This window comes from Aquarana catesbeiana, linkage group LG05 (assembly GCF_042186555.1).
Source record: "Aquarana catesbeiana isolate 2022-GZ linkage group LG05, ASM4218655v1, whole genome shotgun sequence".
NCBI classification, from domain to species: Eukaryota; Metazoa; Chordata; class Amphibia; order Anura; family Ranidae; genus Aquarana; species Aquarana catesbeiana.
In genome coordinates, this window is record NC_133328.1 from 103606254 (window position 1) to 103618344 (window position 12091).

A 12091-nucleotide genomic window follows, 5' to 3' on the forward strand; every position below is an offset into this window, starting at 1 on the left:
TGAGTGCAGAGGCAGGCATTGGTGGAGGAGCAAGTGAAGTGGAGGAATGCAGAAGAGGTGGTGGAAGCAGGAGAGGAGGATGAGGATCAGCACAGTAGTGAAAATGGTGATTGATGTGCAGGCATGGTGGTGAAGTAGCATGCAAGCACATTGATATAAAGGAGGGGTGCTGGCATGGTGGTGCTGAGGAGGCCATGCAGCTGTAGTGGTAAGCAGAGTCTCCACCAAAGAGCTGTCCCTTGGCCAGCAGCATAGGTCAGGCAAACTGGTTGGTGGTGTTTGCTGCCAGACCAGAAATTACAGCATCTGAATGAGCCGCAGCAGAAGCCGGGGGATAGGGAGGTGGTATGAGCCGATATGGTTAGAAATTAGAAGACAATGTGCATTTTCCTGTATTCTTCTTTTACAATGATTATTTATTTTTTCTTAAAGTATAACTAAAAGCAAAACTTTTTTCCAGCTTTGGATAGAGTGGAGAGAGATTAGAACACCTGTCGGTTTTTATTGCTGTCTGCGCCACCATTAAGGAAATTCACCCTCTTCATTTCTTCTAATTACCATTATCATTGAAAGTGAACGTAAAAGAAAATTCCAAATTTTGGGTTGTCCTCTGAAGGGTAATAGAGGAAATCTTCCAATGGGGACATTAGTTCTGGTGACCTGGGGGTCCCCAAGGAATTCCCTTAATTTGCAGGGCTTTTATCTCACTTCCTGTTTGGCTATGGGACTGGAATGAATGGAAAAAAATCGGACAGGGGCTATAACCCTCCCTTACTCTATCCAAAATGTAAAAAAAGGTTTTGCCTATAGTTCTATTTTAAGTAAACTTTTAACAATATAAGTACGCGTTTAATATCAAGCAGATGTTCAGTTCACTTGTAAAGAACGTGCCATAATTGGATTGCTGTGTGGTCTTTAGACACAGTATTGAGCATGCCTACTTCAGCAGCACATTGTCCTTAGAAATTATGGTAAACACATAGCAACTATATTTGCCTCCCTTGGTATTTATTTTTTATTTTTTTACAATATTTGCCAACTTTTAATAAAAAAAAAAGTCCAACTTCATGTGTTGACATTTTCTGCATGTAACATACAGTATTTTCCACATATTAATGATTGCTATAGACCCATCAACTTCTGAGCAACTGTTCCTTCTATTCTTGCTTTTTCAAGTTGCCATATCCTTTTTGCTCGCAAGCCATGGTTGTAGGTATGAGATAGGATCTGTGGAATACAATTTGCTTTGGATGGGGCCACTTGAAGTGGATGCTTGAAAATTACTGAGGACATTTGTCTTGTTTACTGTGTACCATGAATCTGAAACAATATCACTGGTATGGTTTAGACACTCTGCCTATATCACTTTTGTTTGCATTTGCAGTTTCTTTGTGTTTGAAAGGAATTCTAACATACTGCCACTGATGGTGTTCTACTTTGTACATTCAATTTAAAATGTATTATACCCAAATACTTCTCTAGGAAGTGTCGGTTCTTCTAGACATGCATCTGTATCCTGCCTTGCTGCTCATTCATGAAATTACCAACTTTGTGGTGATGGTAGCTCATGTCTTTGCACACTGGAGTCCTACCTCGCTGCTCTGTCTTGGTATGTGTTCTCCCATGTAAAGGTGTCAATTCTTTATAGTAGCTGGGAAGAATTTGACATGACTTAACTCATTGCTGGAATGTTCCTGAAAGCATTGGCCAATCGCTTGAACTGGTCCAGTGTGCTATACAGAACCTCTCATAACCTCCCTTCCAACATAGTATTTAGCACATTGGTTTGCATTGTCGCTAAAAAAAAAACACTTTGGGCTAGTCCCCAATAGGAAAGCAATTTTTGTTTTCTATGGTAACTTCATTTTTTATGCTTTTGTATGTACTGTAAAGTTCCTACCATAGAGAGGGTACATAATTAATGTACATTTTCAGTATGTACTGTATAAATATAAGAGTAAAGAAACATTAACGGAAACACAATATTTCTTACCTACTGATTAATAGTATTAATTACCAGTATTAATAGTGCAAATATAACTTTTTATGAAATAAGGATGTCATTTTTTTAAAACGATGACTAGGTAAGAGTTATTTAGATTAAACATATTTTACCAGACCTCGGTAACCAGCGTTGACTTCTGATGTGACGTATCGTATATCCATCCATCCTGGCAGACTTCTGTGCTGTTCAGCCCATATCCTTCAATAGATTCAATATCCCAGTCCACTGGAGTATACATAATGCATTGCTCATAGCTGCCCTCTTTATTACGAGGGATGGTTAAATTCAACTGATGTTCCTCAGTTACATTTGGATCTTTTCTTAAGATCCAGCTGGTATTACAATGATGAGGCACCGATATTCCCATAAACACTTGTCCAAACATGTGGAAGGCATTAAAGAAACTGAGGAAACACAGCATAACCACCAATAATTTCTGAAATCGACCATATTCCCCAACATTTTTAAGGATTTCCCCAAACTCTGTCATAGTTAGAGTCTAACAGAATATGAAGCAGCCAGGCAGACATTAATATTTAATCCTAGTCAATAAGTTACCTTAATAAAGGCAAAGTCTTACTTTTAGTTGCAGTTACTGTTTGCCTAATCATTTGACAAAAGCAAATAAAAACAAAAAAAAAAGCTAAAGCATAATGTTAGCTAAATAGCTAATGTAAATGAACACCCAAGGGTCATATGCATCACATTAGTGATGACCAGGCCATGTACCCTAGATTCCCCTTTGGCAGTGAATGTTTTACAGCTACCTTCACACACTTACAAGTGGTAATTAGCATTGTTCTCTTACACATATTACAGATTTATGCAGCTTTCCTACACGGCAAAAAAAAAAAACATGTACTGTAAGTGAGGCAGCTCTTAGTAGGGTTAGGAACCGTAGTACAGACAAACCGGGTAAGTAAAAAATTGTACCCTGGGAAAATTAAAATTAATTTATAACGGAGTCTTAGGTAGAATGAAGAGAAAGAGAACTCAACTGCAATATTGAACAAGGTGCATATTATTTAAAAGTAAATACACATATATATTTTTTTTTTTTGCACAATACTCTAGTACAGTAAGTCCCTGACTTACGAAGGAGTTCCTGCTGGGGAGCTCGTTCATAAGTTCAACTTGTTTGTAAGTCCAGCAAAGATCAGAGTTTGCAGACAAAGGCTGCGAGCGCCGGCGAGTGTGTTCTGGCGAGGTTAGCCCCCCGTGTCAGAACACAAAGACATAGCATAGGAGATCGCTGCACCAACATTGCTTGCGTTAGTACAGCGATATGTCAGTTTTTTTTTTTTTTTTTTACTCAGTCTGCTGGGTTGAACGAAAAAAAAAAACTGAGGGCATGTACTCAGCTTTACAGGATTAGACATGCGAACACGTGTTTGCATCTGTGATTGTTCGTAAGTTGAATGTTTGTATGTATGGGGATTAACTGTATAAAATGGACTTGACATTATATAATGTATGGAATTTCCTTCCCACTGTCCAGCAACTACCCCATCATGCAGCCTGTTTATTTAGTTATACTAATTAAGATTAAAGTGATTTAAAAGTGTGTGTATATATATATATATATATATATATATATATATATATATATATATATATATATATATATATATATATATATATATATATATATATACATACATACACATATATACATACACACACACAGTTGTGCTCATAAGTTTACATACCCTGGCAGAATTTATGATTTCTTGGCATTTTTCATAGAATATGAATGATAACACAAAAACTTTACTTTCACTCATGGTTATGCCGCGTACACACGGTCGGACTTTTCGTCTACAAAAGTCCGACAGCCTGTCCGACAGACTTCCTGCGGACTTTCGGCGGACTTGCAGCAGACTTTCTAACGAACGGACTTGCCTACACACGACCACACAAAAGTCCGACGGATTCGTACGTGATGACGTACACCGGACTAAAATAAGGAAGTTCATAGCCAGTAGCCAATAGCTGCCCTAGCATGGGTTTTTGTCCGTCGGACTAGCACACAGACGAGCGGATTTCGGGGTCCGTCGTAGTTACGACGTAAAGATTTGAAGCATGTTTCAAATCTAAAGTCCGTCGGATTTGAGGCTGAAAAAGTCTGCTGAAAGTCCGGAGAAGCCCACACACGATCGGATTACCAGCCAGCTTTAGTCCGTCGGCGTCCGTTGGACTTTTGTAGATGAAAAGTCCGACCGTGTGTACGCGGCATTAGAGTTTCGCTGAAGCCATTTATTATCAATCAACTGTCTTTACTCTTTTTAAATCATAATGGCAACAGAAACTACCCAAAAGACCCTGATCCAAAAGTTTACATACCCCAGTTCTTAATACCGTGTATTGCCCCTTTAACATCAATGACAGCCTAAAGTCTTTTGTGGTATTTGTGGATGAAGCTCCTCTTCTTATCTTCTCAGATGGTAAAGCTGCCCATTCCTCTTGGTAAAAAACCTCCAGTTCCTGTAAATTCTTGGGCTGTCTTGCATGAACTGCACGGTTGAGATCTCCCCAGAGTAGTTCAATGATATTGAGGTCTGGAGACTGAGATGGCCACCCCAGAACCTTCACTTTATTCTGCTGTAGCCAATGATAGGTCGACTTGGCCTTGTGTTTTGGATCATTGTCATGTTGGAATGTCCAAGTACGTTCCCATGCGCAGCTTCCTGGCTGATGAATACAAATGTTTCTCCAGTATTTTTTGACAACATACTGCATTCATCTTGCCAACAATTTTGGTCAAATTTTCTGTGCCTTTGTAGCTCACACATCCCCAAGACATCAGTGATCCACCTCCGTACCTTTCATCATAGGCCTTGTTGACTCTTCTCTAAATGTAGCGTTTATGGTTGTGGCCAAAAAGCTAAATTTTGGTCTCATTATTCCAAATGACAAATGAATATTTGCTTTGCTAACACACCTGGGTGGGCTCGTAGCGCAATGCTCTGCTCCAAGAGTGCAAAGCGCCTTGAGGTGATTTAGTTCGCATATGTAGCGCTATACAAGTTACTCATTCATTCATTCATTCAAGAGTCCACCTTTTTTGAAGCCTATTAGAGCCTATGGCTCCAATCAGGTGCTTCAAAAATACCGCCCCTGGCACTGTAATTCAGGCGCCCGGCGTCCGAAAAGGGGCAGGACGCCTGAATAGTGTGTGACGGCCATGGATAGATTTATGCAATGCATGAATCTATTAATTTTACATATAGGGGCTGGCTGGAGAGAGGGGGCGGTCCCCATGCGCCCTTATGGCCGCACTGCCACTGGTACACGTATGCACACAAAGTCATTGAAAGAATTTGTAGGCGTCAAAGCATGAGTACTTTGGTGTGTATTTTAAGTAGGATCTTCTGCTGCCAGCATTAACCTGCATTCTGTGCAGAAGATATGCATATGCTCATGCGAATAAAGCCTGATGTAAAAAAAATGTTAGTACTAAGACACATCTCCCAGTTATCAATCAGATTCAAACCTCACTTAGAAGTTTGGGTGTGACCGGTGATACAGGAAGCAGAGCGAGAACTCCTGATATGGGTTTTTGGCATAATTAAAGCTGTGCCAAACTCTCTCCATTAGGCTACTTTCACACTGAGGTGGGCGTCGGCGGTAAAGCGGCGCTATTTATATCGCCCTTTACCGTCGTTTTAGCGGCGCTATTTGGCCGATAGCGGGGCGGTTTTAACCTCCGCTAGTGGCCAAAAAAGGGTTAGAACCGCGGGAAACGCTTTGCCAGCGGTTTGGCGGTGCTGCCCCATTGTATACACCGCTCCTACAGCGCTGCAAAGATGCGGCTTGCAGGACTTTTTTTTACCGTCCTGCAAGCGCCACGCTCCAGTGTGAAAGCATTCGGGCTTTCACACTGGAGAGACAGGAGAGGCTCTTTACAGGCGATATTTTTAGCGCTGTAGCGCCTGTAAAGCGCCTCAACGTGAAAGCAGCCTAAGAATGGAATTACCAGTACTCCAAGGGATATACATTGACTTGAAAATTATTTTGTTACCATCCCGCTTTTCAATCACCTTTTCACAGTTGCTTGAACTGTTCTTTTGTGTCCATAGTGAAGGTTACACTATGGTATTTACCAAAAGTTGGACTTCCCAGATACACCTGTATTTATGACACAATTCCATTGGGGGTTATTTACTAAAGGAAAATACACTTTGCACTACAAGTGCACTTGAAAGTACAGTCGCTGTAGATCCGAGGGGGACATGCAAGGAGAATAAAAAAACAGCATTTTAGCTTGAACATGACTGGATGATAAAATCAGCAGAGCTTCCACTTATTTTAGATCTACCCCTCAGATTTAGAGCGACTGCACTTCCGAGTGCACTTGTAGTGCAAAGTGGATTTGCCTTTTTGTAAATAACCCCCATTGACTACATATGGGTGATTTACATTTAACAAATCACCTGACTGCAGCAAAGATTTGCCTGCAGCAGTGATTTAGTTGTGCTATATTAAAGGGGGTGAATACTTATGCAGTCACATAATTTACATTGATTACAATGAAAAACCATTTATTTTGCACGGATCGTTTTTTTTTATTTTGATATTAAAAAAAGTACATTTCTGTTGATCGGAAACAAAATAAAAGTGAAAGTAAACCCTCCTATTGTTTTCAGCCAAAGAAGCTGCCATCTTGGCCTCTTTTTAATGATGCTGCACATGTGATCAGTTATGACACCGGCCATTAGATGGTTTGACAATTTGGTTGAGAGCACAACCAATGTGACAGTTACATTCCTAGTGTGCCGGAAATATAACTTTTTTGAAACTGTTAAATCGATGGGTTTATGTCCTCTTTAAATCTACTGTGATTCAGGGTCCTATGACAATAAAACACGAAAACATGAGAGGGTGAATGCTTTTGGTAGGCACCGCATAAAAATATAACTGAAAATATTCTCATTCTTTCCAGTAAAAATGTATAATGCATAGATTGCACCCAAATAGATCCTCCACCATGTATGTACCCGAGGGTGGAGGAGGAAGGGAAGTTTCTTCTGGCAAATATACTCATTAGCTCAAACGTTTTGGAAAAATGTGAAGAATCGTTTAAATAAGGGGTGTCCAACCTTTTGACCTTCCTGGGCCACATTGAAAGAGGAATTGTCTTGGGTCACACACACACAATACACTGACAATAAGGAGATCTGATGAGTGGAAAAAGACATACAGACCAAGTTAACAATCACTGATATAGATATACCCAAGTATTTTTTATTATGAAAATAAGGGCAACTTAAAACTAGTGTAATATTTGACACTGACTAACACATCAATATTTGGTTCAGTGGATGTAGTAAGAATTCTCAATGAATTCTCAAGGTTCTTATCAGATATTTTGGTTCTAATTTTGCCCTTCGTGTGCTGCATCTTGAAAAATAGCTTCTCACAAATATAGGTGCTGCCAAAAACTGATGACATGAATAAGGTGTGATTGTGAATGGGATATTTTTCTTTGGGAAGATAAAACTTATAAAAAGTCCTCTAAAGAGAAACTATCAAATACTTGTTCGGCCTCATGTGTTTGCAAAGTGTAAATGCATTTTACAAAAAAAAAAATCAACATTTGTAAGTTTTGTGTTGGGCCTGCAGTCATAGATGTCTTGGGCTGCAGGTTGGAAACCCCTGCTTTAAATACAATGCTATTAATCTGCATTTTATTAACCACTTCATCCCCGGAAGAATTTACCCCCTTCCTGACCTGAGCACCTATTGGAGCGATACGGCACTGCGTCGCTTTAACTGACAATTGCGCCGTCATGAGACGTTGCACCCAAACAAAATTGACATCCTTTTTTTCCCACAAATAGAGCTTTCTTCTGGTGGTATTTGTTCACCTCTGTGGTTTTTATTTTGTGCGCTATAAACAAAAAAGAGCGACAATTTTGAAAAAAAAAAAGCAATATTTTTTACTTTTTGCTATAATAAATATCCCCCAAAAATTTATAAATATATATAAAGCAAATTTCTTTCTCAGTTTAGGCCAATCTGTATTCTTCTGCATATTTTTGGTAAAAAAAAAAAAAAAAAAAAAAATCGCAATAAGCATATATTGATTGGTTTGCGCAAAAGTTATAGCGTCTACAAAATAGGGGATAGATTTATGGAATTTTTATTATTCATTTGTTTTTCATTAGTAATGGCGGCGATCTGCGATTTTTATCGTGACTGCGACATTGCAGTGGACACATCAGACATTTTTGACACTATACAGTGCTATAAAAATACACTGATTATTATTATACAGGATTTATATAGCGCCAACAGTTTGCGCAGCGCTTTCAAACATCGGGGAAGACAGTACAATTACAATACAATTCAATACAGGAGGGATCAGAGGGCCCTGCTCGTTAGAGCTTATAATCTAGAAGGGAGGGTCAAGTGTAACAATGGGTAGTAGCTGTGGGGGATGATCAGATGGACAAAATGAAAATACAGTTGTTAGGTGTGGGTAGGATAGGCTTCTCTGAAGAGGAGGGTTTTCAGGGAACGTCTAAAAGCTGATAGAGTAGGAGATAGACAAACAGATTGGGGTAAGGAGTTCCATAGACTTTGAGAGGCTCTGGAAAAGTCCTGCAAACGAGCATGGGAGGAGGTGATGAGAGAGCTAGAGAGCAGGAGGTCTTGAGAAGAATGAAGAGAACGATTAGGTTGGTGTTTTGAAACTAGGTCAGTGATGTAGCTGGGGGCAGAGTTGTGGATGGCTTTGTAGGTAGTTGTTAGTATTTTGAATTTAATTTGTTGGGTGAGCAGAAGCCAGTGGAGAGATTGACAGAGAGGAGTAGCAGACACTGAGCGGTTTGTAAGGTGGATGAGTCTGGCAGCAGCATTCATGATGGACTGAAGGGTGGATAGAGTATGCAGAGGTAGGTCAATGAGGAGGGAGTTGCAGTAATTGAGGCGAGAGATAACCAGGGAGTGAATTAAGAGCTTTGTTGTGTCATTGGTTAGAAAGGGGCTTATTTTGGAGATGTTCCGGAGGTTGAAGCGGCAAGATTTGGACAGTGATTGGACGTGCGGCTTAAAGGAGAGTTCAGAGTCCAGGACTACTCCAAGGACCTTGGCATGTGGGGATTACTGTGTAAATGACACTGGCAGGAAAGGGGTTAAACACTAGGGGGCGATCAAGGGGTTAAGTGTGTCCTAGGGCGTGTTTCTAACTGTGGGGGGGTGGGCTCACTACAACATGACAGAGATCACTGCTCCCGATGACAGGGAGCAGTAGATCCCTGTCATGTTGCTAGGCAGAACAAGGAAATGCCTTGTTTACATAGGCATCTCCCTGTTCTGCAGGCCCCCGGTGGACATCGAGCCCGCGGGCACGCTCACAGAGTACGTGGCGGATGGGCGCGCGCACCCACAATGCTGTGTCTTAAAGGGGACGTACAGGTACGCCCATTTACCCAGCTGTGCTGACGTACATCGTTGTGCGCTGATCGGCAAGAAGATAAGGATAAATGCACCTTTCATAACATTTTACACCCATATTCAGGGAGTAACATGTTATGAATGCACCGGCCCCCCGCCCTCTCCAATACCTGCTGTGACAGCAGACCAGGAATCTTTTCCCCATGTCTGCTGCCACAATTTAAAAAAGACATGGACACATGTGGCTCTGCCCACCCTTTGCGACTGTTGGCTTGTAGTTTTCAATGAACTACCACGGTGCTGTGAGCGCTGCAATAGTTCATTGAGTCTTCCTTACCATAGTCTTAAGCTGACCATATACTACTAGAACTTTTAAAGTTCTACATTTTAATAATCCTTATTCAACTTTCTGTTCGTTATGGAGTCAAACTGGCGTATGTTTTGGACTATAGTGATGAGAAAACTCAGACGCAGGATGGAGATTTTTTTTTTCTTGAACAAATTTCAAATAGTTTATGTGGTTTTGTTTGGGAAGTTCCATTTATATAAAAATTGAATATTAAAAGCAAACTAAAATTTTAAGTCAGCAGATGTACTGAGAATTTGCATAAACAAGTTCATACAAATATTCATTTGAAATTCTACTAGTGTATGGCCAGTTTTACCCTTGGACACTTTTACTGCTTCTCTTTGTTCTTTAAAATTTATGGCATTATCTAATTGCTGATTGGACAATTTTTAGTGACAATTTGTTATGCATTTGTAGCATAAAATGTTTGTGCATACCTCAGTCTGCAGGCTTCTCCTTTTATAGGTTTGGTACCAGTTTTTGTACATTGTCCTATTACTTATTAGACATTTATATACCATATTCTGAAGTGAAAAAAAAAATGCTTGGAGTGGTTGTAAAGCCTAAACATTTTTCTCCTTAACCACTTCCACCTCGGAAGATTTGGCTGCTGAATGACTGGGCAATTTTTTTGCCATTCGGTACTGAGTTGCTTTAACTGACAATTGCGCGGTTGTGCGACGCTGCACCCAAACAAAATTGACGTCCTTTTTTCCCCACAAATAGAGCTTTCTTTTGGTGGTATTTGATCGCCTCTGCGGTTTTGTATACTTTGTCCTTTTTGCTATAATAAATATCCCCATTTTTTTTAAAAAGAAAAAGCTAATTTTTTATCAGTTTAGGCTGATATGTATTTTTCTACATATTTTTGGTAAAAAAAAATTGCAATAAGCATATATTGATTGGTTTGCGCAAAAGTTACAGCGTCTACAAAATAGGGGATATATTTATAGAATTTTTATTATTTTTTTTTACTAGTAATGGCGTCGATCTGCGATTTTTATCGTGACTGCGACATTATGGCGGACACTTTTGACACCATTGGCATTTATACAGCAATCAGTGCTATAAAAGCTGAGTTAGACTTACCGGTAACTCCTTTTCTGAGAGTCTTCCAGGACAGCCCATGAGACCTTGGGCTCCTCCTACCAGGACAGGAAACACGTCACCCCCACCAGATAAAAGGGCGGTCCTCCAGGCCCATGTCAGTATTCTCAAGAACCGTAGGACCCTGCAAAACATATGCATAATACACATAACTTCAGACAATACCGGGTGGGAATCCGGCTGTCCTGGAAGACTCTCAGAAAAGGAGTTACCGGTAAGTCTAACTCAGCTTTTCTCCAAACGTCTTCCAGGACAGCCCATGAGACGATGAGCCAGAACTTACCAGTCTAGGGAGGGACAACTGCCTGAAGGACCTTACGACCAAACACCTGCTCCTGAGCTGATAGGAGAGCCAGGCGATAATGTTTAATGAAGGTCGAGTAACTGGACCAAGTGGCAGCCCTGCAAATTTGTTCCGGTGAGGCACCAGCCCTCTCAGCCCAAGACATAGACAAGGCTCTAGTTGAGTGTGCAGTAACAAAAGGTGTAGGGACCTCCCTAATTTTGTAAGCTTCCAAGATGGCTTGCTTTATCCATCTAGCCAATGTGGCTTTAGATGCACTATTCCCCTTGTGAACTCCAGAAAAGAGGACAAACAAGGCATCAGTTTTCCTAAAGGTCTTCGTGACCTCAAGATAGACCAAGAGACCCCTTCTTACATCTAGGAAACTAAATTTTCTTTCTAAGTCGCCCTGTGGCGAACTACAAAAGGTTGGCAATACAATGTTCTGAGATCGGTGGAATGTACTTGCCACCTTGGGCAAAAAAACCTGGATCGGTTCGTAACACAACTCGATCCTCAAAAATCGTGAGGAAGGGCTCCCTAACTGATAGGGCCTGCAACTCACTTACCCTACGAGCTGAGGTAACAGCTATAAGGAACACAGTTTTTAATGTAAGTAACTTAACTGACATACTTTCCAGAGGTTCAAACGGAAATTCTACTAAAGTTTGAAGTACTAGGGACAGATCCCACGTTGGACAACTTCTCACTTCTACTGGTCTGGCCCTAGAGATAGATTTGAAAAATCTGGCTATAGTGGGATTTTCCAGGAGAGAAAACTGGAGGAACACACTAATAGCTGCCGCCTGTACCTTTAAGGTACTAACAGAAAGACCTTTGTCGACACCCTCTTGGAAAAATTCCAAAATAGACGGAATATCATGAGCTAATCTATCATTTTCAGATAACCATGAGTTAAACCTTTTCCAAACTTTGGAATATATGACTC

At 40.5% G+C, this 12091-nt stretch overlaps 1 protein-coding gene across 1 annotated transcript in view; it reads right to left on the bottom strand.

Annotated features, from left to right (window-relative positions):
- SLC22A13 (solute carrier family 22 member 13) overlaps positions 1 to 2556 on the bottom strand; it is a 62804-nt gene extending 60248 nt beyond the window's left edge. The window contains exon 1 of the mRNA XM_073630019.1: positions 2121 to 2556. Within this exon, the coding sequence (XP_073486120.1) occupies positions 2121 to 2495 (375 nt within the window). The 5' untranslated portion in view covers positions 2496 to 2556. The remainder of the gene's footprint in view (positions 1 to 2120) is intronic.
- Positions 2557 to 12091: the final 9535 nt, after the last annotated feature.